The following is a 25,612-nucleotide window of genomic DNA, read 5'->3' as shown; positions in this document are numbered from 1 at the left end:
GCCAAAGCTGGGGGAAGGCGTGGCAGGAAGGGGGGAACTCTGTGGTCAGGGAGCCTCCGCTGAGACAGCTGCGCAGTGCTGTCAGTGTCTGCCCGGCTCTGGCCCTTCGGCCCCCTGCCCAAGATGATTCCTGCAGTGGCCTTGCTCTTATTTCTCCTGGTTGAACAAGCAGGTGAGAGGGTTTGATGAGGACAGGGAGCAGGACTTCTAGGGTGGGAAGGAAGATTCGGGTCTGGGGGCCAAGGCAGACCAGCAGAAGGCAGATGGGCACTCACCCTGGGGCTGGTCCTCTCCAGTCCCCCTCAGGGCACAAGCCTGTCCCCACCTTTCTTGTCCTCTTCACTTTTTTAGGATTGATACTTCCGTTGGGCAGGGGAGGGGAGTGTGGTTCTATGGCTCAAAAAAGCTGGTTTGGGGCAAGCTTCCACTTTCCATGCTCAACTCACCTGGAGAGCTGGTTGGGAGTTGGTCTCTAGCTGGTTAATCACGTTTCTACAGCCCCTTTAGGAAGGCCGCTATCTGTCCATGTGCTTGGGGGGAGGGGGAAGACAGCGCATAGAAATGAAAAACCCAGTTGCTGCCTCTGGGGTCAGTACTAGGCACCTTTGAACCACATTCTGTTAGCAGTTGGCCTGAGGTGGGGCAGCACCAAGGGCCCAGTTCTAAAGCCTGGGCATTTCTAGGAATAGAAGCAGAAATGGGGAGGTGGCAGCGGCTCTAAGGCCTATCATGACGAATTCACTTCTTACTCTGGCTCCTCTTTACTGGGAGGGGATGTGCTTTGAAGAGGGAGGGTTGCAGCTGCTGTTGGGGTGAAGGGGGCTCATGAAACTGGGGAAATGGAAAGAAGACATGAGCCTTTGTGTGGCCAGCAGTGACTGGTGGGAGGGATTTACTCCTGCCATGAGCTGAGGCGGTGCTGGGACTCAGAGCTAACAAAATATACTGGCTTTGCTAGCAGCCTGCTACTTAACGGAAAACAAGTTACTTAGCTTTTCCAAGTCTTGGTTTTGTCATTTGTAGGTTAGTGATGATGTTTCCCTCACAGGGTGGTTTTGAGATTTGTGCAGAATTTTTTAGGGAAAGAGTTTCAGAGAATAAAAAGTGCTTTATCTCACTGGTCACATGCGCCCTGAGCCCTTCTGATAGGAGCCTGAGCAGATAGGAGCGCAGACCCCCTGATTTTTTTAGTTGCACAAGACTTCCTCTCTCAGAAGCAGGGGGCTAAGGTGTTGGCCCAGGCTGTGGGCATAATCCTTAATGTTTAAGGTCTAGGAAAGCAGCCCCTTTGTTATAAGTGTTGGGTGGTGGGACCAAGCGAGAAGTCCAAGGTCAGATAATGACCAATGCTGGAGTAATTGCTTTCTCTCCCTTCCCCAACGCACATCCTTCCTGTCCGGCCCTCAGCCACAGGTCACAGGACTCAGCAGAGGCACCCCTGTGGTTTCTGCGCTGAAGTTCATCACTACCTCCCCTCCCCCTCCCCTTTGGGCTGAGGTTGTGGTCTTAGTCCAGTGAACTCGAATGAATCCCCTGAGAGCTGTGCACACTCAATATACCTGAGGAACCACAGTGCTATAGAGAGAGGCTGGGGGCTGCTGTAATAGAAGTTCCATGGAACAGAACCCCTCATGCTTCCTCACCACCCCAACCTAGGGGGAGGGAGAGACCTAATTCCTTCTCTGGAAGGTTTCTCCAGGCCTTGAGCTACTTCTTGGAGCCCCATCCCCCTTCCCTCTCCTCTGAGAACCAATTATACCTTGACCCCTGACCCCATGGGCACCTCTGTTCTCAGAGGCCCTGGGAGAGCCTCAGCTCTGCTACATCCTGGATGCAATCCTGTTTCTGTACGGCATCATCCTCACCCTGCTCTACTGTCGACTCAAGGTAAGGCAAGGGGCACAGGGGTGAGCAGACTCTGGTGAGGTCAGAAGTGGGAGGGTTGTGGCAGCCTGGATTCAGGAGAGGGAATAAAAGGAGGGGGTTTCCTCTTTTGGAGGAAGGGGGTGGGTCACTGACTTCACCGTTACTAATGACTTTTACCCTCCTCAGATCCAGGTTCGGAAGGCAACTGCCGTCAGATTTGAGGTATAGACCAGGCCTCCCTTCCCCCCAACCTGGGTGTCAACAAATTTTCAAACTCAGCCCTTCTGGGGCTTTAGCCATGTGGCCTATGGCTTCTGAGAGGGATGATTCTTTGGTGCTGAACTGCGTAAGCGTCAGAGGCTCCCTCCATACTCCCCTCCCCACCCTGCCACCCAGCTGAGTCACAAGTAAAATATTCAGCAGGTGGCAAGGAAGAGCCCAGTACAATGAGTATATGAGAGTTGTATGGTGTGTTGGGGTGGGGGGGGTGTGTTTAGCCCTGTGCGCAAATATGTATCCATGCCCCAGAAAGTCCAAATATTCTTCGCTACTCAAGGGAGCCAGCCACCCCTGGGTGGGGAAGATGCTGGGGTGCTGAAGGAGGGTGGGTCTCTATAATGTTTACTCTTTTTCCTCCCCAGAAATCAGATGGCATTTACACGGTAAGTAAACCCTCCTCACTCACCCACCCCAGTTCCAGGAAGTTAATGCAGGAAGGTGGCATTTCCAGTGACCTTTGGAAGAGATAGGTCTGCAGGGGTTGATGGGGTCCCTGTGATAGCTTCAGGCTCCTGATTGTTCTCTGACCTTCACCTCCAGGGCCTGAGCACCCGGAATCAGGAGACTTACGAGACTCTGAAGCATGATAAACCACCACAATGACTTTAGGACAGACACCCTCAGTCCCATCCTTCTGATCCTGGTCCTCTTCCCAGCCCACATGGTTGGCATCACAGATGCCTTTACACCCTTAATGCCACTGGCCCTATCCCTGTGATGATGCTCTGCCCCTGGTTAATGGACACCAGTGGCTCCTCCTTCCATTAACAACTTCTGTTCAGATGCTATTTGTTAATGTTATATTCTAGTCTCACTCTTTGACCCCAGCCCTCTCCTCTTCCCCATCCTCAACCCCACTAACAATGGAAAGGAAGTGCCACCAATAAACTGCCATGGACTGGGCTCTGCTCCTTCAATCATTTCTCACATATTGATTCTGCTTGCACCAGACACCAGGCTGACGATTGAAGGTACCAATCTGGGTAAGGCAGACACCACTCCTGACCTTACAGGGTTCACAGTCTTTAGATTTCAGGACTGTTTTTCTCAGTGCGGCATGGGATGCATAGTGTGCCTGGGGAAAGAATGGCCCTTGACCCCTCATTTTCTAACATGGAATTGGATAGGAGTCTAGGTGCATCCAGTGTTATTCAAACCTAATAAGTGACCTCTGTACCCAGCCTGGCCTTCTGTGTTTGCAAATTGAATCACTCTTGGGCTGTGGGGGAGCCCAAGTGTCCAACCCTAAATAATCACCAAAGTGGATCAGAGAGGCTTCCAGGAAAGTGTGGGTACAGCTTGCAATGCACAAGCATTAGCTCAGCTGGAAGTCTAATGGGCAGAGGGGAGAGTATGATGCCCTATCGGAAGGTTTTTGTTTTTTTTTTTATGTTTTTTTTTTTTTTATTTGTTTTGTTTATACAAGCACTGGGTACAGTCAGAAGCGCGGGAGGGTGAGAGAATTCACCAGAGCCAGAGCGGGGAGCAGAGCAGGCAGAAGGACCGAAGTACACTGCTGAGGGGAGCAGCGGGCGGCAGGAGAGGTCTGCGCGCCATGTGGGACCCTCCTCTGGGGGCCGGGGAGCAGCCGGGGATTGAACCGGCGCTGCTTGAACCGGTGCTGCAGAGGCCGCAGGCAGCTTCGCAACCCAGCGCTTAACCGCTGAGCCACCGGGGAGGCCCTTTTTTTTTTTTTTTTTTTTGTGGGACTCTCGCCAGTGGCTGGGGATCGAACTGGTGCTGCAGAGGCTGCGGGCAGCCTTGCAACCCCACGCTCAACTGCTGCGCCACCAGGGGAGGCCCACCTATTGGGAGGTTTTATGAGGAACATTGAGTTATCAGTGATTCTGGGGCAAGAGGGACCTTAGAGGTAATGGGCATGTTGGGTTAAGCAAAGGAGTGCATTGGGCAGGTCCAGATGAGAGGGCAGCTCCTAGGAGCACAAGGTGAGTTTAAGGGATCCCCACCATTCCCCTTGTCTGTGTGGGCCCTATTCTCAGTTCCACCAGGAAGTAGGATCCCCTGGCAATATGTGACCCCCAACAGAAGTTGCCTGCCCAATCTCTGAACCAGGAGCCCTGTCAGAGTGGATTTTGAATCCTAGGCTTTCACCTGAACTTCTGTGCTGGGCAATACTTCCCACAGCATCTTGACTACATGTTTCGGTGCATAACCATTCCATCCACTCACTAATCCATGAGGAAACACAAGCTCTTTGAAATTAATTAATTTAACTTTACCCAAAAACCACTTTGCCAGTGACAGACTGAGATCTTTTATCCCTAGATATTTTGTTACATGAGTGAAAAATAGAGTCTGGGGAAGAAAAGGGAGCAAGGTAATCATGAGCAGTGAGGAACTCATGGTCAGACAGAAGAGATTGGTTGATAGATAAAGAAATTGGAACTACTGCAGTTATCTGGGGAAGAGGGGGTTTCAGATGAGAGATGAGTCAGGGAAAGTAACTTTGAAAGTGTGACAAGTTTTTATGGAAATTGCCTCATTTTCCCTCGCCCTATGGTTTGGGATTATGTCTTTCCTCATCAACCAGCCTTATTTCCATCCCATCTTGACTTATTACAGTTCCCCAAATTTCTGTGGAACCACCTAGCCAGTCTTTGCTATGACGGCTACTAGTTCTAGGCTCTGAGCTGGCTCCCAGCCCAGACCTATAAATAGTGTAGGGAAGAAACTTTGGGTGGTGTTCCCAGACAGGGGGTTGGGTAAGAGATTTTGGTAGTAGGGTTAGATGGATCACTTCACAGGATGATCAGGAGCAAATTCTGAGGCGTGCCTTCATTTCCCGTGATTCCCTAGGAACCTAGGGATTCAGTTTCTTCCACAGAATATGTTCAATCAAATACTCTTTAGTCTCCACTGCAGAACTCCTCTGGCCTATGGGAAGAGTCCTTTGGTTTGGAGATAAATCACCAGCACCCCTACCCTGTCATTTTTAGCACCTGTTTCTCCAACACTCTCTCTATCCCTGCACACCCAAATCCTCTCTTATTAAAAGCATATTTTTCTTGGTCCTTCCGCCTATCCTTGCTCCCCACAGTTCCCAGTCCCCAAACACACCAGACTTACAACTTGACTCCTATATTTATTATAGAAAACAAGCAGAGAGTGGGGCAAAGGGCTCCAGACTTGGCCGAGAGTGTTCTAGGGGCCAGCTGGGATGCAGGAAATGGCCCCTATACCTCACTTGGCAGCAGGCTCTGTTTTGGGTCCCACGAAACTGCTAAAGAGGTTAAACAGGCCTGTTTCCGCCTTCTTGATCAGGGGTGTCAGCTGCTCCTGAGTCTTCTCAAAGTAGGCGCTGGAATTATGAGGGATTACAGGTCACTATCAGGCACCTGAGGCACTGGCAGCGTCTCACTGATGGTGGGCAGTCTGACCCAGGATCCCAAACTCTAGTGCCTGGTCCATCCTGCCATGGCAAAGCCCTAGGAGGAAAAGCAAGGCCTCCACAGGGCAGAGGAGCAGACCCCAGAGTGACATTAAAGCCCAGTTCCTGCTGCCCTGACTGTCCAAGAGGCCATGGGATCACATGGTGAGGAAGGAAATTTTCTCTCAATTTAAAGCTAATCCTCCCTATTGCCTTAGCCTGAGCCCAGCCAGGGTGTCCCATCTTTGGGTGTCCCATCTTCCCTTCTTTTGTGCCATGGCCCACAGTCCCTAAACCACTTTCCCAGAGACTTACTTCGCCTGAGCCGGAAAATCCTGGGCCTTGGCCTTCTCCATTAAATCCTTGGTATAGTCGGTCACAGTCTGGAAGTACTGATAAAACAGCCCCTGCAGACTTGGCTCTTCTGCCTGCCTCCGTACCAATGCCCCTGCAAGCATGCACACACAGAAACACACCCTCAGCTAGGCCTCAAACAACGAGTCCTGGCCTCCTGCACACCTTTGCCAGTATCCAGTACTGGCAAAGTACCAGTACTGGCCAGTACCCAGTACTCAGCCCCCTCCCCAAACTAGTATCTAGTTCCAGGACTTTGGATGGGCTTTTTGGGTCTTAAGGGGGAAAGTTCTCCTTTTTGAGCCCTCTGGTTGCCAGACTGGGCATAGGAACACAGACAGATGGATAGTTCAGACCCCTGGCACCTCCTCCTCCTGGGGATCTCTTTTCCATATTATACTCACCTTCAAGGCTACAAATGGTGACGAGCAGCACAGTTAAAGCAAGCAGCTTCATGGTGGTGATGGAGGGGAAGATGGCCTGGGAACAGTTGGAGACAGGGGAGGACACTGAAGCTGAGGGGCTTCAGCCCCTCCCTGGGGATCTCATTACCCAGGGGCCCACTCCAAAGCAGTTTCCTCCCTTCCCACTATTAAAACCTAGTCTTCTTTGGATGCTGCCCATACCTCTTGCTATCTCACCTTACCAAGGCAATGTCTGTCCTTGCTGGCTGTGCGTGTCCTGACTAGGAGTCAGGGGTTATATACCTGTTTGTTTCCCCACCCACTGTCAGGCGACAAGGACTGTGGAGGTGTCCAGTGGGGCAGAGGCCATGTTGGAGTAAACAAGTTGGAGAAATAGGGGAGGAGAGGACAAGCACATGGAGGCCTTCTGGTGATAGGGAGGTGGGGTGGAACAAAGGGCACAGATCTTAAGAGAAGTGACTTCCACCCTATTGGAGATGCATTCTGCTTTCTATTGGAGTCTGGGGTAGTAGTCCTTGGGGGCAGAATGCTACAGAAAGCAGGAGCCCTAGTTTTTCTCAGAGAAGGTCTGACATGAAGTCCCCAGCCCTTTGTAACTTTGACCATTTATAGGTATATTTCATCTCTCCAACCCTACCTGCCCTCTCTGCAACTTGTCAGAGAGGCATTGGGGAACAGAAGAAAGGAGAAAGGAGCTGAAATCAGAGGTAGGGGGAAGGGAATGAAAGGTAGGGTCAGAGGGCAGATGTGACAGACTCTGTCCTTCTTTGAGTTAATGTGTAATGAGATGGGGGAGAAAACATGAGCGCCCAGAATGACCCTCCAGGAAACTAACCAATGAGCACACTCTACCCCCAGTAAAACAAATTCAGAAAGTAGGCTGCCCTCCCCCTCCCAGCTGGAGGGCTCTGGCAGAGAAAGAAGGGAATGAGAGTCTTCTATCAATATAAAAGTTGAAGGTCACTGGTCTTCTAGGGTCTAGGTGGTGGTCAGCCAGTATGCATTAGCAGGGGCCACGGCATCTCTCTCAGACCAAGGCCCTAGTCCTCATCCCAGCTGATGGTGAGCAAGGCAGAGCTATATTCCATGGACTGGAGGTCTCCAGGTGAAAAGAGTTAATAGCTATTAGAAGCAGTTTCTCTTGCCCTCAGAATTCCTGAGGGAGGGAGAGTTATGAGAGCTAGAGAGGCCTAGTGACCAGACCCAAAATATCTCTTTAGTGTTCCCCTACCCAGTAGCTGGCACTTGGGTTGTTCTCTACTGACTTGCCCCTGGCCCTGGGGTGGAGGTTATTTGCAGGTGGAAGTCCATATTCCTAGCTTTTTTGGCCAACTCTGCGTGGGGAATCAGAAAGGAAGGATTAACTACAGGCAGACAACTCTTTCAGGGAATGGTTCTACCACAACTAAGGCTGCAGGCCCTGCTTTCACCTAAACTCCCACACCCATTCCTATTCCACCAAGAGGTCAAGGCATGACGTCTGAGGTGTAGACTCCAGGAGGGAGGTGTGGGTGCATGTTTCAGGAGAGCTGCGCTCTCCTCCTCATTTGGAGGAGGACTGCGAGGGCGCTGTGAGGTGGATCCCCAGGAGTTCGTGGGCGGCGGGGTTGGGGGCCACAAGTCACACGAACATGGGTTTCTAGGCAGTGTTTCGAGTCTTCCCTTCACCACTCTTCACAGAATGAGCCCCTAAGCTCTCTGTTGCGGGGAGCCTCACGGGTTCAGGCTGCCGGGTGCTCCCCCTCGTGTCCGCACACCACAGGTCTCCGACCTTGGAGCGCTTAAGGCCATCGGCTTGAGTACAGGAATTACAGCAGGCCCGCCTGCCTCTGCAGAGTCGGGCTCGGAGCGCTCTAGATGGTAGGCCTGCCACTCCTTTGCTTCCTGTTCGCCCATTGGTCCCCGGGAGACCTGGAGGCTTTTTTGTTAATTGATTGGGCGGGGCCCAATCAGGGGAGGCTCTTGTCTTTGAGCTCTCTTTTTGCCCTTTTCCAAGATGGCGCTCATGGCCACGCTGAAAATGCATCGTGAAGTCGCAGTCCTGCCATTACTCAAGATGGCTGCCCCCATCAAGATGACCGGGGTGTGCCGGGGGAAAAGGGGCAGCACAGTGGTCTGAGACGGTAAGGGCTACCGCTGCATCGCAAGCCTCACCTTGTAGCCTAGGAATTAAGAGGAGAAAGTAGGGGGATGGGTGAGGTCTGTGTTGGGGGCTAGAGTTAGAGCGTGGGGGAGGGGACGGGGTGACAGGTGGGGGAGAGGGATCCGGGATGGGACAGGATCGTACCTGGGGTTCGTTCTTCCCACTGGTGCTCTTTCCCCACACTTTTCCTGTTGCAGGTCTACCCTCGGACCATGCGGAAGTTTCTGGGACTAGGGATCTGGCTGATGGGGGGTGGGGTCCGTGGGAGCTAGAAGGAGCAAAGCTCCCATTCCCAAGCTAGCCGCGGCCCCTTTCCCGTTCCCTGGACTGAAATGGGGAACACGTTAGGCCTGGCACCGATGGGGGCCTTGCATCGCCGGAGCCCCCGTCGAGAGGAACCTCTGCCCAACCCTGGAAGCTTCGATGAGCTGCACCGGCTATGCAAAGGTGGGAACTTGGCATTTGGAAGTCTCAAGTTGAAGAGGTAGAAGGGGGTGGGGGATGGTGATCTGGAAGGCTGGTGTCCAGTGATGGGAGTAGGAAGGGGGAGATCACAGCTCGGCATCTAGCCTACAGAGAGGAGCAGGTGCTGGAATGAAGTGGGGCATTTCCTTGCAGACTTGAAAGGAGGTCAGTTCCTCCAAAGCACTTTCTATGGGATTAAAAGGAAAGACTCCTCGGGGTAAGAGTTCCTTGTCTATGCTTACTCCTTCCCTCCTCCCCCTGCTCCCTTCAGATGTATTTCCAGCACAGATGGAGGGAGTGAAGCTCGTTGTCAACAAGGTTCTGAGCAGCCATTTCCAGGTGCTCCCACTTCTCTGGCCCCCCCTTTACTATTCTTCCCCGCCTGTCCCTGGATCCTTTTCTCCTTTCCTTCATACTCCAACCTTAGCCAGGCTCTGTGGAACAAATGAGGGAGGATGTGGGACTCTATTTACTTCCCTTATCTGTGGGACTTGTTGCTTTTCATCTTGTGACCCTCTCTTTCTGTTGGAATATTGGGGATTTTTAAAAGGCCTTCTGGATGGGAACTAGGAAGACGATGAAGGGTGGTTAGAGATTGAAGGGGAGCAGGATGCACTCTCCATCATTGACTGCTCTTTTCTCAGGTGGCTCACACTGTGCACATGAGTGCCCTTGGCTTGCCTGGCTATCACCTCCATGCGGCCTATGCAGGGGACTGGCAACTTAGCCCCACTGAGGTGAGGGCTCCACCTACCGGGGTCATCTCCTTAAAGACCACCTAGGCCCCAGGTCTAGAGGAGGAGAAAGTGTGTATGTTCTGGGCGAGAATGGACAGGTACCTGCTCCTGTGTCTTTTCTGAGTGGGAGAGAATGAGGAAACTGCTTGTGCCGGGAGCCAGGAGTTTATGTTCTGGCTCCACTAGGGGGCGCTGGGTGATGTTAAGAAATTCTCTATTTGGATTTAGGCCAGTGGTGCCACCCAGTTCATTCCTGCTGTCTCTGCTCTTCAACAGGTGTTCCCGACTGTGGTAGGGGACATGGACAGCAGTGGTAGCCTCAATGCCCAGGTCCTGTTCCTCCTGGCAGAGCGGCTCCGAGCCAAGGCTGTCTTCCAGGTATCCCGTGCTTCCTGCCTATATCTGCTAAAGAGTTTCCTTTCTTCTGTATGAGTACCCCACCCTGGGGTGTAGGGGGATAGTGATTGGAAAGAGGGAGGGATATTTTACTCCTCACTCTCCTCACTTAGACACAGCAGGCCAAGTTCCTGACTTGGCAGTTTGATGGCGAGTATCGGGGAGAAGACTACACAGCCACCCTGACCCTCGGAAATCCTGACTTGATTGGGGAATCAGGTGAGAAGTTGGGGCAGAGGCCTTTTTATCCTGGCTGCCCACTTGCTTAGGGTGTTGGGATCTCTTTGTTGTCTGTCCAGTTCCAGAATTAGAAGAGAAACTTCTTGGGCATACTGGGGTGGGGTTCCTGAAGTGAAGGACAGGCTGGACTCTGTGACTGACCCCATTTTTCTCTGTTCCTCCACAGTGATCATGGTCGCTCACTTCCTGCAGAGCCTCACTCATCGGCTGGTGCTGGGAGGAGAGCTGGTTTACCACCGGCGACCAGGCGAAGAGGGTGCCATCCTCACTCTGGCGGGGAAGTACTCTGGTATGGGGTAAAAAGGAATAGTGAAGGGCAAGGGAAGTTCTGGACCTGGCTGAGGTTCTAGGCCTAAATCCTCCTATGTAACATTCCTGTTCTCTGTACTTTGATTTTCACAGCTGTGCACTGGGTAGCTACATTGAATGTGGGATCAGGTGGGGCCCATGCAAGTTATTACCACAGGGCAAATGAACAGGTGAGAGCGCAAACCAGATCGCCCACTGCAGCAAGTTGGCCAGGAATGTGTTTCCCTGTAGACCTGTGAGGCCCTGCTGATCTAGTCTCTTCCTTCCTATACAACACGTTTTCATGCATGCTTTCATTCCGCTGACTACCCTTCAGGACCCCTCTAACCTTTACTATGACCCATCTATCCTCCTTGCTCATGGTTCTCAGGTTCAGGTTGGAGTGGAGTTTGAGGCAAATACAAGGTTACAAGACACAACCTTCTCTTTTGGCTACCACCTGACTCTGCCCCAGGCCAACATGGTGTTTAGAGGTGAGGGTTTATTTATTTATTTATGCATACAAGAACTGGTGTGTAAGCCAGAGGTGTGGGGGGTGAGAGGATTCACCAGAGATAGAGTGGGGAGCAGAACAGGTGGATCTACTCAAGTATACTGCTGAGGGGAGCAGCGGGTGAGACAGGAGACGTCTGTTGTACCATGTGGGTCAACTCCCTGGCTGGGGGATTGAACTCATGTTGCAGTGGCTGCCGATAGCTTAATAGTGCTGAGACTTCTTAACACCTTGTGCCACTAGGGAGGCCCGAGGTGAGGGTTATTGAGGTGCCATTTGGAGGGGTGAGGGATCTGGCAGCTTCACCTTGTTTCTGCTGACTCCTTTCTTCAAGCTCTGTTCAATAGCCTAGTCTGTATTTCTTTCCCTACAGGGTTGGTGGATAGTAACTGGTGCGTGGGTGCTGTACTGGAGAAGAAGATGCCCCCCCTACCCGTCACCCTAGCCCTTGGGGCCTTCCTCAGTCATTGGCGCAACAGATTCCATTGTGGCTTCAGCATTACTGTGGGCTGAGGTTGTCCCAGAGTCCATCTCCACAGCAGCTGCCACCTCCGAGGCAGTGCCTGAGGGCCAGAGACTAGGCCTCTCTCCAGAGCCCACCTCACTGGGTGACCTCTAGGTCCCAGGAGCAGAGTGGGGAACAGGACCATGCCCTCTCAGAACTGGAGCTGCTATGGGGCAGCTGAGGGCAGTGGTCTGAGGCCCCACCTCTGTCATCGGCCCCCATGTCCTCTTCCCATCCTCTGTGGCTCTGGACTAAGGGAGAAAGATTACGGGGTATGTCTGGCTGAATTTTACCCCCTCATGGCCCTCCTTCATTTCCCTGTGGATTAAAGCTCTCTGCTTTTCCTCTTCAGAACAGAAAGTCTGCATAGGATTAGCTTCCCATCCTGTTTTCCACCTCAGGCTGAGAATGAAGGGCTAAATCTCTGACCTCAGAAAGTGGGTTCCACCCATCCCCAGAAAGAGTTTCTATATCCCTTAGCCCCGAGACTTTCTCCTTCCCTATCTTCTGTATTTCCAGAGAACAACTGTGTCCCCAGGGTCACCTCCCTGTACCCCCACCCCTGCCATGACCGCATGAAGAGGCAGTTATTGCTTTAGTCTTTTTTTCATTGCAACCCCAGGCTCCCTTCCTGCTGGTCTCAACCTCTGGCCCCAGCATCTTCCCTGTTCCAGTCTGTTGTGTCCAGATGGGCTGGGGATGAACAGTCAGGCCTCAGCTGCAGATCTCCTGGAGCAGTGGCATCATAGCAGACAGCCCCTGGATGTGCTGGATCTGGTACCCGTATGCATTATTGATGCTCCGGAGCTCAGCCAGCAGGCCCAACAGTTTCGCATACAGAAACCTTTGGAGGAAGTAGTGGAGTCATTAGGGAAAGAGGATGAAAATAGGGTGACTGAGAGTCTGGTCCTGAGGTCCCTACCCCTCAGTGAAGCTAAATATGAACATGAAAGAAAATCATGCTCTGGTATATAACACATTTATCAGAGGTTCCCATGTCTTCTTTCACCATGCCCAGATTTTCTGGAGCCCAGAACTCTGAAGGCCAAATGTGAAGAAAGCCGCAGACTTGAACAGAACATTAACTGTATGGAATCGTAGGGTTTGACCTTCTAGAGCAGGTTCTAGAAAGGGGTTCTAGAAGGTGGGTGCATTCTATGGCATGAAGCACCCTTCTTCTGACCAATCTAGTGGGCAAGAAAGATGTGGAACATACTCCAGGGCTGATAGGTCAAGGACTGTTGAGCCAGAGGTTGGCTTTGGCCATGAAACTGTATGACCATAACTTCAAGGGGAATAAAAAATGAAAGGAACTGGCCCATGGGAAAGGGAGAAGGGCCATGGAAAGAGAATGAAAGCAACTCTCAGGAGAGTTGGATGTTGAGGAACTGCCTGTCTTGGTCTCAGGAATGTTGTCATAAAGAGCCTGTGAGCTACTTTGCATCTATTGAATAAAAAAAAAAAAAATCTGGAAAAAGTGAGATGAAGAAGCAGTAGAGCAATTTGGATGTTGGAACTACATGACATGGGAGGGAAGCACTAAACCCCCAAGAAAGTGGGTTTCCCAAAGAAAAGGACAGTGAAAAGGCATCTATTCTGAGCTCAGGGTTCGTCTGGCTCTGGGTAGCCCCCATCTCCCTGTCTCCGACCCTGCCTCCATCTCCCACTGTACCGGTTCCGGGGCCTGGGCGGCTGGCCTCTGATGTAGCTCTGCAGAGTCAGGGCCATCTCCTCCTGTAGCTGATCAATCTCTTCTCTCCGGGTGACCCCGGGTCGGTCTGTAAGATAGGGAAGTGGGAAGGACAAGGTGGGGGCTGGGGCAGGTCTACACAGTGCGCTAGGAAGCTGAGGCCACTGGAAACCCCTTTTGCAGGTTTGAAGGCTAAAATGTCTGGGGTGGATGGATTCAAGGAGCGGAGAGTGTGGGTAGTGGTAGCAGAAAAGAAGAGGGCTTTGAGGTATGCTCACCAGGAGAGAACAGGGACATGGCTGCCATGAGCACATATTCGGGCTCCTGCAGCTGAAGCCGCCGCAGTGTCCCATGGAAGCGAAAGAGCAACTCCAGGAACTCTTCCTGGAACCCCGCTGTGGGAGACACTAGGCTTAGGCCCCTCCAGGCCATCTCGGCACACACCATCCCACAAGGACACCTGCCTTTCGCTGTCTAGCACTGCTCACCATGAGCTCCGTCTTCTATCGTGTAGCGAAGAGGCCCACAGAGGAAGTTCTGAGTTTGGAGGCAGAAAGTGGTATTGAGTGCGATGTGACAGATTTCTACAGCTGCCCCCTTGAGGAGGGAGATCTGGTCCTCTATGGGCAGGGACCTTGGAAAAAAAGAAAACAAGGCACTTAAGACTCTTGCCTGAACTTCAGAAGTGGAGAGGAATCCCAGTCCTAACCGAGACACATGAAAACAAAGCTGGGAATCCAAGAGTGGTGTTTGGGAAGCCTGAGGGATGAGTTTGGTCAGTGCCCTTTTGGGAGTAATGGGGGCTATTATTTACCAGGTGTGTGTTTTCTTCCAAAAGCTAAGGGAAGGTCACTCACCGGAAGAGGGGCAGGTCCTTGGTGAACTTGATAACTTGCTTGACCATGAAAGTGTTGATGTCTGCAAAGTGTGCAAGCAGGGGGAGTACCGGGCCCAGGGTGTGCAAGGGCTGCTGATGGACGAACAGATGAGCTGGAGGCTGCAGAGATCACAGCCTGAGCAAGAGGCCCAGCCCTGGGGCTTGCCTTTAGGCCTCGCCAGCCTCATCTTGGAGGGCTCCTCATCATGGAGCTTGCCTAGGCTGGGGTCTGGAGAAGTCTTGGCCTCTGTATGGGTGCCTGGCACAGTGCCCCTTCCCTCAGGCCAACCTCCTCAGGACTTTGGGTCACATTCCAGCCCCAAAGCCTCTGTGCTCACCCTGAACTGCACAAACTGGTCAAACATGGTGCCCATGTGGCGCGTGTGGGCCCCCAGGAGAGTCTGGACCAGGGCTTTCTGCTCCTTACTCAGCTGCACAGGTGCCTGTTGTGCCCGCCGCTCAGCCTGCTTTGCTCGCCGCAACGCCAGGGCTTCTGCCGACAGGATCACTATGACCAACCGTGCAAGAGAGTCAACAATGCTACTGAGAGCAGCAGAACACTCTGGGACAGGCCTGGTGTGAGACCCAGGAGATATCTGGGGTGAGGGGCTGGGAGAGAAGCTAAGGGCTCTCTGAGCTTGGCAGGAGTCCCTGTGCCTGCAGGTATAGGGGAGCCCTGTGCACTTCCCCCCAGCCTGTGCGACTGACCCCAGGAGAGGAAGGAATGATGTGAGGAGAGGTTGGCTCCTGGGGGACACTGAAGAGGGAGAGGTGGAAATAACTAAAACCTCACTTCTGTTTGCAGAGCATTATAATTTCTAAGGTCTTAAGGTCAAATCTCACTGGAGGAAACAATCCTCTGTTGTTTTCAGAAACAACAGAGATTTCAGTGACAGGTCCAAGTTCACAAAATACTTAAGAGATGTAGACTGAATTCAAGCCAAGAGTTTTTGACTTCTCCAGTTTCCACTGCTGCACACTGAAAAGTGTGACATCATGGAAAAAGCTAAGGTCTGGGAGTCAGACAGACGAATTTGAATACAGACTACAACCTTTTAGCTGAGTGAACTTGGGCACCCAGTTACTTTGTTGGGTGGGGGGGGAGCGTTAATGATTTGTCAACAATTATCAAGTGCCTAAGTGACAGGTGCAATACTTGAGCCGAGAGAAGACAAGAATGTCTAGGGGAAGAGCATGGGATTGAGGGCATGCCAAGTACAAGTGCAAATCCAGATGACAGTGTGCCCAGGGCAGCTGAAGGTGGCATGAGGTCAGTGTGGCTGGGGGGATGCAGCCCTGGGCAAAAGTTAGGAAATAAAGTCTGAGGTGGTCTGGGGAGCTAGACCAGGGAAAGAGATGAGGAGTCATGGTAAGTTTTGACATAATCCCATTTGTTTCCAAAATTTCACTCTGCCTGCTGTGTGGGGAATACATGGGGTCTGGGATGGTAGGGGACCAACTCACTATCCTTCTTCATGCCAGCATTTAGGCACTTCTGCAATCGGCAGGCTGGGCAGTGGCGCCTCTGGGCCTTGTTGACCTTACAGTTTCCAGCAAAGGGGCAAGAGAGAGTGGTGTTTTTGTTGACTGTTCGTCTGTGAGAGACAGAGATGTGAGGGTGGGGGTGACAATGCACCGGTGGGAATGTGAGGGTGGGAAATGACATGGTCTGAAGACCTGTGGTGCTGTGGGAAAATCTGAGCTGTGCCCAAAGGTTCCTAAGGGTAGCTGGGAGACAACACATTTCAAGCACGTCCTTGAGGACCCAGAATCACTCAGGAAAGTCTGGTTGATACAGTTCAAGCTGGGTGCTTTGCAGGTGGTGAGCACATCATAACATACTCCTTTGACTCAGGGGTGGTAGCCATAGGACAAACACTTGGCCTTTCTTCTGTTATTATGCCACCTGTTTATACAGTGTTGAAGTTGGCCAGATATAGCCTCAGGGCACAAGGCTCTGCGATGAGGGACTAATGTAGCTCTACAAGCCCGGGCATGTGCCAGGGCTTAAAGGCAAGCACTTTGGGAGGATGTTTCTATTGAGGAAGAGGTTCTCACCTGAAGAAACCCTTGCAGCCCTCACAAGTCAGGGCATGGAAGTGATAGCCTGTGGCTCGGTCCCCACATACCACACAGTTCCTCGGCTCATCTTCCCTACTGGCCATGGCTTCAGGTATTGCGGTGGCTGTCACAGACCCCTGGGTGTGGGAGGGGTTAGCAGTCAGCTCAGCATGGGGGCAAGAGAGGGTGCTGTTCACCCTCCTCCTCCCCTCCACTTTCCCTCCTGCAGAGCTCCTTCCCTAACCTGTCCTTGACCTGACCCCCTGCCTTATTGCCTGTACTATATTGCTTTTTGTCTCTGGCCCCCAAAAGATTTCCGACCTGCTCCTCTAGGCACCATGCACCTACAGGCTACAGAATCTGGTATGAATGTCCTTCCCCAAAACCCGCTCCACCCTGCTTTCCCCTTGATCTCAAGAGCTATCAGTGTTGGAGTTAGGGGTTTGGCCCTCGGTACCTGGAAAACAGAGAATTTCTGTTGTGTGTGGCTTCCAGTTGTTCTCAGCAACTCCCTAGTTCAGGCACAGACTCTGGACCCAGGGCAAAGGCCTGGGTGGGAGGTGTTCCCGGCATGCCCATGGTGCTGGTCACTGGCACATGGGGAGTGGGGAGGAGACCTGGTGGGTGGGGACCTTATCATGACTCATTAGAAGTGGTTCCTTATCAGACTCATGGAAATCTCCCCTACTGTTGAGTTTTAGGCTAGATCTGCAATCTCCTCTGTCCGTGGGTCCTGGAGGGGTTGGGAAAAGAGGAGAGACGGAGCCAGCTTTTCCATGTGCACTGGAAATCATAAAAGCATTGGTGTAACTATTGCACAGGATCCTGAAAGGAATTTCTTAAAAAGAATTGGGATCTCATGAAGAGCTTGTGCAAATTGCTTGAAGAGGTCCCACTTCCTGAGGAGAGCTGAAGATTAAATCAGGGCCGCCTCAACACAATTAAAGAGAATTGTGTTGATCTGGGGACTCTTGCACCAGAGTTGGCTTCATTGACGAGTGACCTGCGCAGTGACACAGGCCCTGTGCCCCAGGGGTCTTTGGCTTGGCTTAATGCACTACTGTTGCTATCTTGGAATTCTTCATGGTTTTTGAACAATGTGTTCTGCATTCTTATCTTTCAGGGGGCCCTAAAAATTATGTTTTGGGTCCTCTCTGCAGTCCAGATGAAGAACTTCTAGTTAATATGTTTAGAATCAGAAGTGGGTGTTTTCACTAGGGTTGAAGAATATTTTTGTAAGTATAAAAAGTTATATGTACTCTTCCATGTTATAGGTACTCTTTCAATTATATGTACTCTTCTGTTCTCCTATGAACAGAAAAAGTAATTTCAAAAACTGTGTGGGATGGATAATATATCGGAGACATTGGTGTTAGAAAAATCTGACTCTAGGGGCCTACCTGATGGCTCAGGGGTTAAAGTCTCAGCTATCTCCAGCCAGCTGCATGAGTTAGATCCAGGACCAGGGAGCTAACCGACATGGTGCAGCAGACCTCTCCTGTCTCTCCTGTTCTGCTCCCCACTCTATCTCTGGTGAACCCTCTCAACCCCACCCCACCCCTGCCCCGCCCCGCACCTCTGGCCTGCACTCTAGTTCTTGTATGCATACATAAATAAAAATAAATCTTTTTTTTAAAAAACCAAAGAAAAATCTGACTCTGCCATGCTAGAATAAAGTCCAAGTTTCATTCTTGCCCTTTGGAAGATCCTCACCCATATCTGCTGGGTGTTTGTTGTTTCAGCCTTTCATAGTCTTCTGCCACTAGAAATCATCTTTCCTTTCCTCTTTTTCTTTTGCTGTCATGTCTTCTGCTTCTTCAGTTAAGAGTTAAGTTATAATTGATGTTGCTCCAAAGATGAGTTAAAAACCCAAGTGCAGGTTAGAACAATAAAAAGAGCAAGAGAGAGAGCGAGAGAGAGAGAGAATGAGAACAGAGATTGAATTAAGAACTTTCTTTAGATTCCCAGGAAGAGTTGGTGGCACCCTTCATCCCAAGTGGCACAATATCCAACTATGCATAACTCACTGTATTTTGAATTAAGTGGGTTTGCAGAGAGCACAGGTGCTTAGCTTTGATTCTTAGGAGACTGAGCATATTTATGTGTATGCTGATGTCATAGCTTGGGTATGACTCTGAGAATTCATACTAATTCAATCAACAAATATTGGCTGAGAACCTGCTAGACACTTCTAGGATTAAAAAAATGCTCTCTATCCTAATGGAGTTTAAATACACTGTCAGTTGTGGACCCAGACTTTTAAATAGCCATAAATACTTAGATCAATGTATTTATAGCTACATAAATACACTTGGATCACTGATAAAATACTTGGATAACTGATGACGCTATGCACAGAGCATCAGGGGGGACCACAGAAGTGGGGTACCAAATCCTGCTTTGATGTTAACCAGGTGAAAATGAAAAGCAATTCTGGCAGAGGGTGCAAGTTCAAGAAACCAGATAGAAAAAATAGGATATGGTGGAATCATAAGCTAGCCTCTTTTGTTCACATTTCAGGCTGAGAGTGAGAAAAAAGAAGTTCAGAGAGATGAGCTTGAGGTTGAGATATAGGCAGGACCAGTGCCTAGGAGACCTCATATGTTAGATCAAGCAGCTTGAGTCCCAAGAAGTTTTGAAAGGGTAAGCTGGGAAATGAATGGTCACCCATTTTTGCCCACTCCTAGTATCTGTTATTTTGTTTGTTTAGATTCCACATACAAGTGAGATCCTACAGTACTTGTCTTTCTCTGATTTATTTCCCTTGTTTCACAAGGTTAACTGATATCTTCTTCCAACATGCCTGCCCAGACCAGGGTCTGAAAGACATTTGTGTTGGTTGTGGGCTGTTTTAAGAGATATGTGAACTTCAGGGCCTCCCCTGGTGGTGCAGCGGTTGAACGCTGGGCTGCGGGGCTGCCAGCAAGGGTTCCACAAAAGGAAAAAAAAAGATATCTGAACTTCAGTTTTCTTTTTCTTTTTCTTATTTTTTACTTCAGCTTTCTTATCTGGAAAAAAGTTAATAACACCCACTAGCCAGGTTTGTTGTTAAGATCAAATAAAGAATTGATGTAAAATCCTTTACACAATGCTTCAAACATGGAAGGGATTCCACTCATATTCATTCTCTTACTCTCTTCCTCTCCTTCCCCTGCACTGCACTCTCTCCCAGGTACCAAGTAAAAGCTGGGAAGTCACCTGGCCTCTTTTCTCTCCCTCATTACCTAAAAATAATGAAGACCATGTCCTGTAATTCCTGTCTCCTGACCTGGACACACCCACTACCTTTTAGCTGAGCCCAGGCCCTCATCATTTTCCATTTTTACTGCAGTAGACTAATAAGTTATTCTCCCTACGACCAGCCTCATCCATTTCCAAACCATCCTCCATTCTGTTGCTATTTCTGAAATGCAAATTTGATCATGTCTCTCCCCTACTTAAAATTCTTCATTTGCTTCTCATCACCTTCAGGATAAAATCCAATCCCTTTAGCATGTCACACAAAAGTCCTTTATGACTGGCTCCTGCTTATTTTTTTTTTTTTATAGAGGCATGCTTTTATTTATTTGTTTGCTGGTTTGTTTGTTTGTTTTGTTTATACATGCACTGGGTACAGTCAGAAGCGCGGGAGGGTGAGAGAATTCACCAGAGCCAGAGCAGGGAGCAGAGCAGGCAGAAGGACAGAAGTACACTGCTGAGGGGAGCAGCGGGCGGCAGGAGAGGTCTGCGTGCCATGTGGGACCCTCCTCCAGTGGCCGGGGAGCAGCCGGGGATCGAACCGGCGCCGCAGAGGCTGCGGGCAGCTTCGCAACCCAGCGCTCAACCGCTGCGACACCGGGGAGGCCTGGCTCCTGCTTATTCTTCCTCATCTGTTCCAACCCTCTGCCCTTCCCTAAGCTAACATATCACACTTGGGCTCTAGATGTGCTTCGGCATTTACAGTATCCTGAATACTCACCTCTGAACACCTGCCCTTGTTGTTCTGTCTGACTGGAATCCCTGCACACACCCCACTTTTGACCTCCCTCCTCTGTTCCTCCTGACCCTCTTGGCCCTTCAGGCCTGAATGGAGATCACCCCTGGGGGACTGTGGTTTGGAGCCTGTGCACACGTTTGTCTCAGCACTTATGTTGCAGAGTGATTGTGTCTGCCCCTGTCAATCAACTGTGAGTTGTTGAGGTCAAGAGCTGCATCTTTTATTTCTGGATGCTTCGGGTCTCATGTATTATATGTACTCCGGGCACATATAATAAATGCTTTGGGATGGATAAGTGGGCTAAATTATGAATTAAGGTCTGATTCCAAACTCATAGTGCCTTTTGGGACAAAATGGATGGATTTTGAGGTGATTATGCTAAGCAAAATAAGTCAGAAAGTGAAAGACAGTTACCAGATTGTTTCACTTATTTGTGGAATGTAAATAACCAAAAAAAGCAAACTGGCAAAGCACAGTAAAAATAATTCTTAGACTCTGTGAAAAATATACTGGTTACCAGAGGAAATGAGGGGGGTGTAGGAGGGTGTAGGGGAGGAGAGGGGTGAGGACATTTGTACAGGAGTTTCAGTGGAGGGTGAATGAGCATGTGCACATATGGAGGTGTGAAAATGTACCCTCCAAATGATATGATTATGTAAATGATTGACAGATTAATAAAATTTGAGGAAAAAATAAAAATCAATGAAAAAAACAAGCAAGCAAGCAAACAAACTCATGTTCTTTGCATGTGGGCACATGTCATTATTTGTGAACGTTTGTTAATTCAACAAATATCCGGTGGGTATCCACTTTGTGTTTTTTTGTTTTGTTTTGTTTTTTTAAAGATTTATTTTTATGCATACAAGCTCTGGGGTAGAGGCCAGAGGTGGGGGCTTGAGAGGATTCACTAGAGACAGAGTGGGGAACAGAACAGGCAGATTGACTGAAATACACTGGTGAGGGGAACAGAGGCGAGCCAGGAGAGGTCTGCTGTGCCATATGGGTCACCTCCCTGGCCTGGGGATCGAACTTGTGCTGCAGTGGCTGCGGATAGCTTCATGGTGCTGTGTCTCAACCCCTTGTGCCACCAGGGAGTCCTGGTTATACACTTTGTGTCAGGTGCTTTCTCCACTAGAAGACCCATGGTGTCAGCTGGATTCATTCCTGTTCCCCTTTGCGCTGCTATCCCTTCACAGCCTATATCCTGTGTCATCCTCTCTCTCTGATGGGGTACCCATTAGCCTTCTAGTCTAAGTCCTGACTCCTTTCTGACTTCTAAACCCTTCCTAACTTCTATCCCTACCAGTCATGTTTGCATTTGCCATGTGGTCAGCCTAATTCAGATGTCCATTGGGCCAAATTTCTAATCTGATCCCCAGGTTCTGAGACAAAAAATTCTTTGAAGAGGAAACGTTCATGTTACCTGCGACCTTCTTTTCAGCTTGTAATCTGTTTTTTTTTTTTTTTTTTTTTGTGGGACCCTCCCGGCCCAACCAGCGCTGCAGAGGCAGCGCTCAACTGTTGTGCCACCAGGGGAGGCCCCTTGTAATCTGGTTTTAATCTTTCTCTGAATTCACCAATGATCTTCTGTTGCCTGTGGAATTTCAACAATTTTCTCTTATGTTTTTCCCAATCAACCTTCCTACCGATTTTGACTCCCTTACAGCTAAATTATCTTCTTTTGAACTCTTCCTCCATTGCTGCTATGATGCCATCATTCCTGGCTCTCCACTTGTATTTCTAGCTGCTTTTTTCCTTTCCTCCTCTGTTGGATTCTCTTTTGTCCTAAGCATGTGGGTTTTTCTTGAAGGCTTGATTTCATCCTCCCTACCTTTCTTTTTCGGTGTTCCTCCCAAATAATTCCTCTATTCACAAGGCTCTGGAGAAATGTAAAAATAGCTAATATTTGAACATTATGGTTTACAGAGCACCTTTATATACCTGATTTCATGTATCCTCCCTCTGGTATGAGAAGGTCTCCAAAACCTATGACTCCTTTTCCATGGGATCTTGCTGTTCTTAGTGGTCCCTTCTGATGTCTGTTCAGATTATATCATGTTCTATTTCTTTCTTGGACTCCCATGGCACTGCCCGGACTTCTGTCACAGCACCTGTGACAATATCACACCTTTGTGTTCACATGACTGCCTCTCCCTACTACACTGTGAGCTCTATGTCATATGGGTCTTCTTCTTCTTTTTTTTTTTCAAAGATTGATTTATTTATTTATTTATTTATTTATTTATTTATTTATTTATTTATTTATTTATTTATTTATATAAGCACTGGGTACAGTCAGAAGTGCAGGAGGGTGAGAGGATTCACCAGAGCCAGAGCGGGGAGCAGAACAGGCAGAATGACGAAGTACACTGCTGAGGGGAGCAGCAAGCGTGGCAGGAGAGGTCTGCGCACTGCAGAGGCTGTGGGCAGCTTCGCAGCCCAGCGCTCAACCACTGCGCCACCAGGGAGGCCCTCATATGGGTCTTCTTATCCCAACACCAGGCATATGTCCTGGCCACAATGTGTGCTTAATAACTAATGAATGATTGAATAATTTCCCCTATTTCTTGGATTTCAAGTCACTTTGAATCCTCTCCTAAATCTTGTTAGTTATCAAGTCTCATCGATTCTTGATCCCTTATGTCTGTTACTGTCACTGCACTCACCCAGGCTCTGATTTTGCACAACTTCCATATCCCCATCTTGGTCCCCCTGCTTCTAGTCTTTCTCTTGCCAAGTCAGTGCTCTCTCTGTTTCCTCTCTAAAACTGCTCTCTGTGTGAGGGTCAGTTTTATTTTGTTTTATTTTATTTTTTATTTATTTATACAAGAACTGGAGTATAGGTTGGAGGTGCAGGAGGGTGAGAGAATTCACCAGAGACAGAGTGGGAATAGAACAAGCAGAATGACCAAAATACACTGCTGAGGGGGGCAGTGGGCGAGGCAGGAGAGGTCTGCTGTGCCATGTGGGTTTCTCCCTGGCCAGCCGGGAATCAAACCCGTGCTGCAGAGGTTGCAGACAGCTTCCACAGCGCGGCGCTCAACCTGCTGTGCCACTCGGGAGGCCCGAGGGTCAGGTTTAAATCCCTTATTCTAATATCAAGGCTCTCATGAGCCACACATGAACCACAACTTCCCTATCTTAAACCTTAGTCTTCCTTCATCATTTTTCTCTCATTATCAGCCAGATGCCAGACAGATGCACTCTCTCTTCCTTCCTCCCTTCTTTCCATCATTTTATCCTTCCTTTAAAGCCAACCAAATCTCATTTTCCCTGAGAGGTTTTGGTCTCTTTTTTGTCTTAGTGTCATTTTTCTTTGACTTCTTTCTTACTACCTACCATTACATGACTATTGTACCACAATTGGACATTAATCATCTATGGCAGGAGTTGGCTATTTGTGGCCAGGGAGCCAAATCTTGCCTGTTGCCAATTTTTGCAGTCTGTGAGCTAAGAATAGCTTTTACATTAACATTTTAAAAGAAAGTATATTTCATGACACAAAAATTACATGAAATTCATACTCCAGTATCCACAAATTAGGTCTTATTAGAATATAGCCACACCTATTTGTTTATATACTATCTATGATTGCTTTCAGATTATAATGGCAGATGAATAATTTCAACAGAGATCATAAGGCTTGCAAAGCCTAAAATTTACTCCCTGCCTATTATAGAAAAAGCTTGTTGAGTCCAGATCTAGGGTCTTGAATTGTCTTTTTTTTTTTCAAGATTTATTTTATTTATTTGTGCATAAAGAGCTGGGGTATAGGCCAGAGGTGCGGGGGGAGGTAGGGTGGGTGAAAGAATTTACCAGCAACAGAGTGGGGAGCAGAACAGGTGGATCGACTAAAATACCTGCCCACTGCTGAGGGGAGCAGCAAGCCAGACAGGAAAGGTCTGTTGCACCATGAGTGTTAGCTCCCTGCTGCTGACAGATTCACAGTGCTGAGACTTACCCCCTTGTACCACCAGGGAGGCCCTTGAATTCTCTTTATAATTTTTGCACAGCTTTTTAAGAACTTTGGAGAGGTCTGTTTCGATAAAGACAATCTTTTTTGATGCTAATTAGCTGATCATTAGAAAGGTGGGGGAAGCTAGAGGAGTAGGCTGCATAGAGTGGGTAGGAGCTAGCCTAGTTAGAAATTTAGTCACGAAGGCAACCAGGTTCCCATAGGGAAGTGAGAAGCAAAGGAGCTCAGGTGGATGTAAAAAAGAGGGGATCCTTTTTTCCCCGTCTCCTCTATTTCTGACGTGGTAGAGAAAAATGTGAAAGCACAGAGGGTCTCGCCGAGAAAGGCTATTTGCAGTATTACCTGAATCCGTTGTTGAGCAATGACTGGTTGCCATCAGAGAGTAGCTTAGTTTTTAATGAGTCAGCTGTTACAGGCCATGAAAGTATCACAGCTAACCCTGAAAGTGTTTGGCTTTGGCTGACTGAAGCTGTAAGTAGACGAAGAGGTTTTACAATACCTAGAAGTATCACAGGCAAGAGAATTTAAAGGGATATCCTTAAGTAGAAGTGAAAGTTAACTATTTAGATAAACAGTTATAGCGTTGGAGTTTTCAGAAAGTTCAGGCCTCTTACCAAGGTGTTTTCAACTTGCTCTAATCATATTTTTTTTATTAAAACTTATACAACATAGGGCCTCCCTGATGGCGCAAGGGGTTAAGATGCAACCTATGAAGCTAACCGCAGCCACTGCAGCACGAGTTCTATCCCTGGCCAGGGAGTTACCCACATGGCGCAGCAGACCTCTCCTGACTCGCCCACTGCTCCCCTCAGCAGCGTATTTCAGTCAATCCACCTGTTCTGTTCTCCACTCTGTCTCTGGTGAATCCTCTCACCCCCCGCACCTGTGGCCTATACCCCAGCTCTTGTATGCATAAAAAGAAAATAAATCTTAAAAAAAAACCTATACAAGATAGTAATTATTGAGTAATAGTTCACCTTACTGAAAAATAATCTTTGTAGACAAAAGGGTGGGCTTCATCTTCTATGTCTGCTCCCCTCATTTGGGCAGAGTCCACTTGGCTAGTCTTGCTACTAGAGATGGACCTCCAAATAGGTTGCTACCTGATTGACAGAAAGAAACAAGCTAGACTTTAGGAGATAGGACTTGCCTATTGGAACTGATTTTAGTGACAACAGTAGGTAAAAAGTTAAAACCAGTCTCTCCTTTTTAAATAGCTTCACCACCATGCGCAGCACCTTGGAGGGCACATTGTCAGATTGAGATAGAATGAATAACTGGTTGTAAGTTAGCTTCTTTCTTTTTTTTTTTTTTCTTTTTTTGAGAGGGGTGTTCATTACTTATTCAAGTGGATACTAGGTGATCATCACTTTATTAGAGAGGGTTTTTTTCCCCATTGGGTATTAGATTAATGGTAAAATGTCTTTCTGTT

General features: G+C 49.1%; 4 protein-coding genes across 11 annotated transcripts; 2 read left to right on the top strand and 2 right to left on the bottom strand.

Annotated features, from left to right (window-relative positions):
• Positions 1–123: 123 nt before the first annotated feature.
• Positions 124–2,976, top strand: FCER1G (Fc epsilon receptor Ig; the record flags this gene model as incomplete). The annotated part of the gene is made up of 5 exons (XM_084249168.1): positions 124–172; positions 1,796–1,887; positions 2,053–2,088; positions 2,508–2,528; positions 2,686–2,976. The coding sequence occupies 5 exons, from the start codon at positions 124–126 to the stop codon at positions 2,746–2,748; spliced, it is 261 nt and encodes an 86-aa protein (XP_084105294.1). The 3' UTR covers positions 2,749–2,976.
• Positions 2,977–5,346: 2,370 nt separating this feature from the next.
• Positions 5,347–6,343, bottom strand: APOA2 (apolipoprotein A2; the record flags this gene model as incomplete). Its single annotated transcript, XM_084250088.1, has 3 exons — positions 5,347–5,464; positions 5,849–5,981; positions 6,292–6,343. 3 exons carry the CDS (start codon positions 6,341–6,343, stop codon positions 5,347–5,349), a joined length of 303 nt encoding a protein of 100 aa, XP_084106214.1.
• A 2,444-nt stretch (positions 6,344–8,787) lies between these two features.
• Positions 8,788–11,608, top strand: TOMM40L (translocase of outer mitochondrial membrane 40 like; the record flags this gene model as incomplete). Of its 3 annotated transcripts, XM_084249722.1 has the most annotated exons (9): positions 8,788–8,902; positions 9,192–9,259; positions 9,565–9,657; positions 9,934–10,035; positions 10,167–10,272; positions 10,460–10,582; positions 10,696–10,772; positions 10,973–11,075; positions 11,469–11,608. In XM_084249722.1, 9 exons carry the CDS (start codon positions 8,788–8,790, stop codon positions 11,606–11,608), a joined length of 927 nt encoding a protein of 308 aa, XP_084105848.1. The 3 variants fall into 3 exon arrangements, with proteins under 3 accessions (XP_084105848.1, XP_084105849.1, XP_084105850.1); XM_084249723.1 differs by lacking the exon at positions 9,934–10,035; XM_084249724.1 differs by lacking the exons at positions 9,565–9,657; positions 9,934–10,035.
• Positions 11,609–11,906: 298 nt separating this feature from the next.
• On the bottom strand, positions 11,907–16,332 carry NR1I3 (nuclear receptor subfamily 1 group I member 3; the record flags this gene model as incomplete). Of its 6 annotated transcripts, none has more annotated exons than XM_084249597.1 (8): positions 11,907–12,444; positions 13,273–13,414; positions 13,569–13,697; positions 13,779–13,924; positions 14,148–14,287; positions 14,506–14,675; positions 15,632–15,762; positions 16,226–16,332. In XM_084249597.1, the coding sequence occupies 8 exons, from the start codon at positions 16,330–16,332 to the stop codon at positions 12,315–12,317; spliced, it is 1,095 nt and encodes a 364-aa protein (XP_084105723.1). In that variant the 3' UTR covers positions 11,907–12,314. The 6 variants fall into 6 exon arrangements, with proteins under 6 accessions (XP_084105723.1, XP_084105725.1, XP_084105724.1 ...); XM_084249599.1 differs by having other exon boundaries at positions 13,273–13,378; XM_084249598.1 differs by having other exon boundaries at positions 13,569–13,685.
• Between the last annotated feature and the right edge of the window lie 9,280 nt (positions 16,333–25,612).

This window comes from Talpa europaea, assembly GCF_964194135.1.
Source record: "Talpa europaea genome assembly, chromosome: 12".
Classification (NCBI taxonomy): Eukaryota; Metazoa; Chordata; class Mammalia; order Eulipotyphla; family Talpidae; genus Talpa; species Talpa europaea.
The sequence above is the reverse complement of the archived record's forward strand: the minus strand, read 5'-3'. Positions and strand labels throughout refer to the sequence as shown.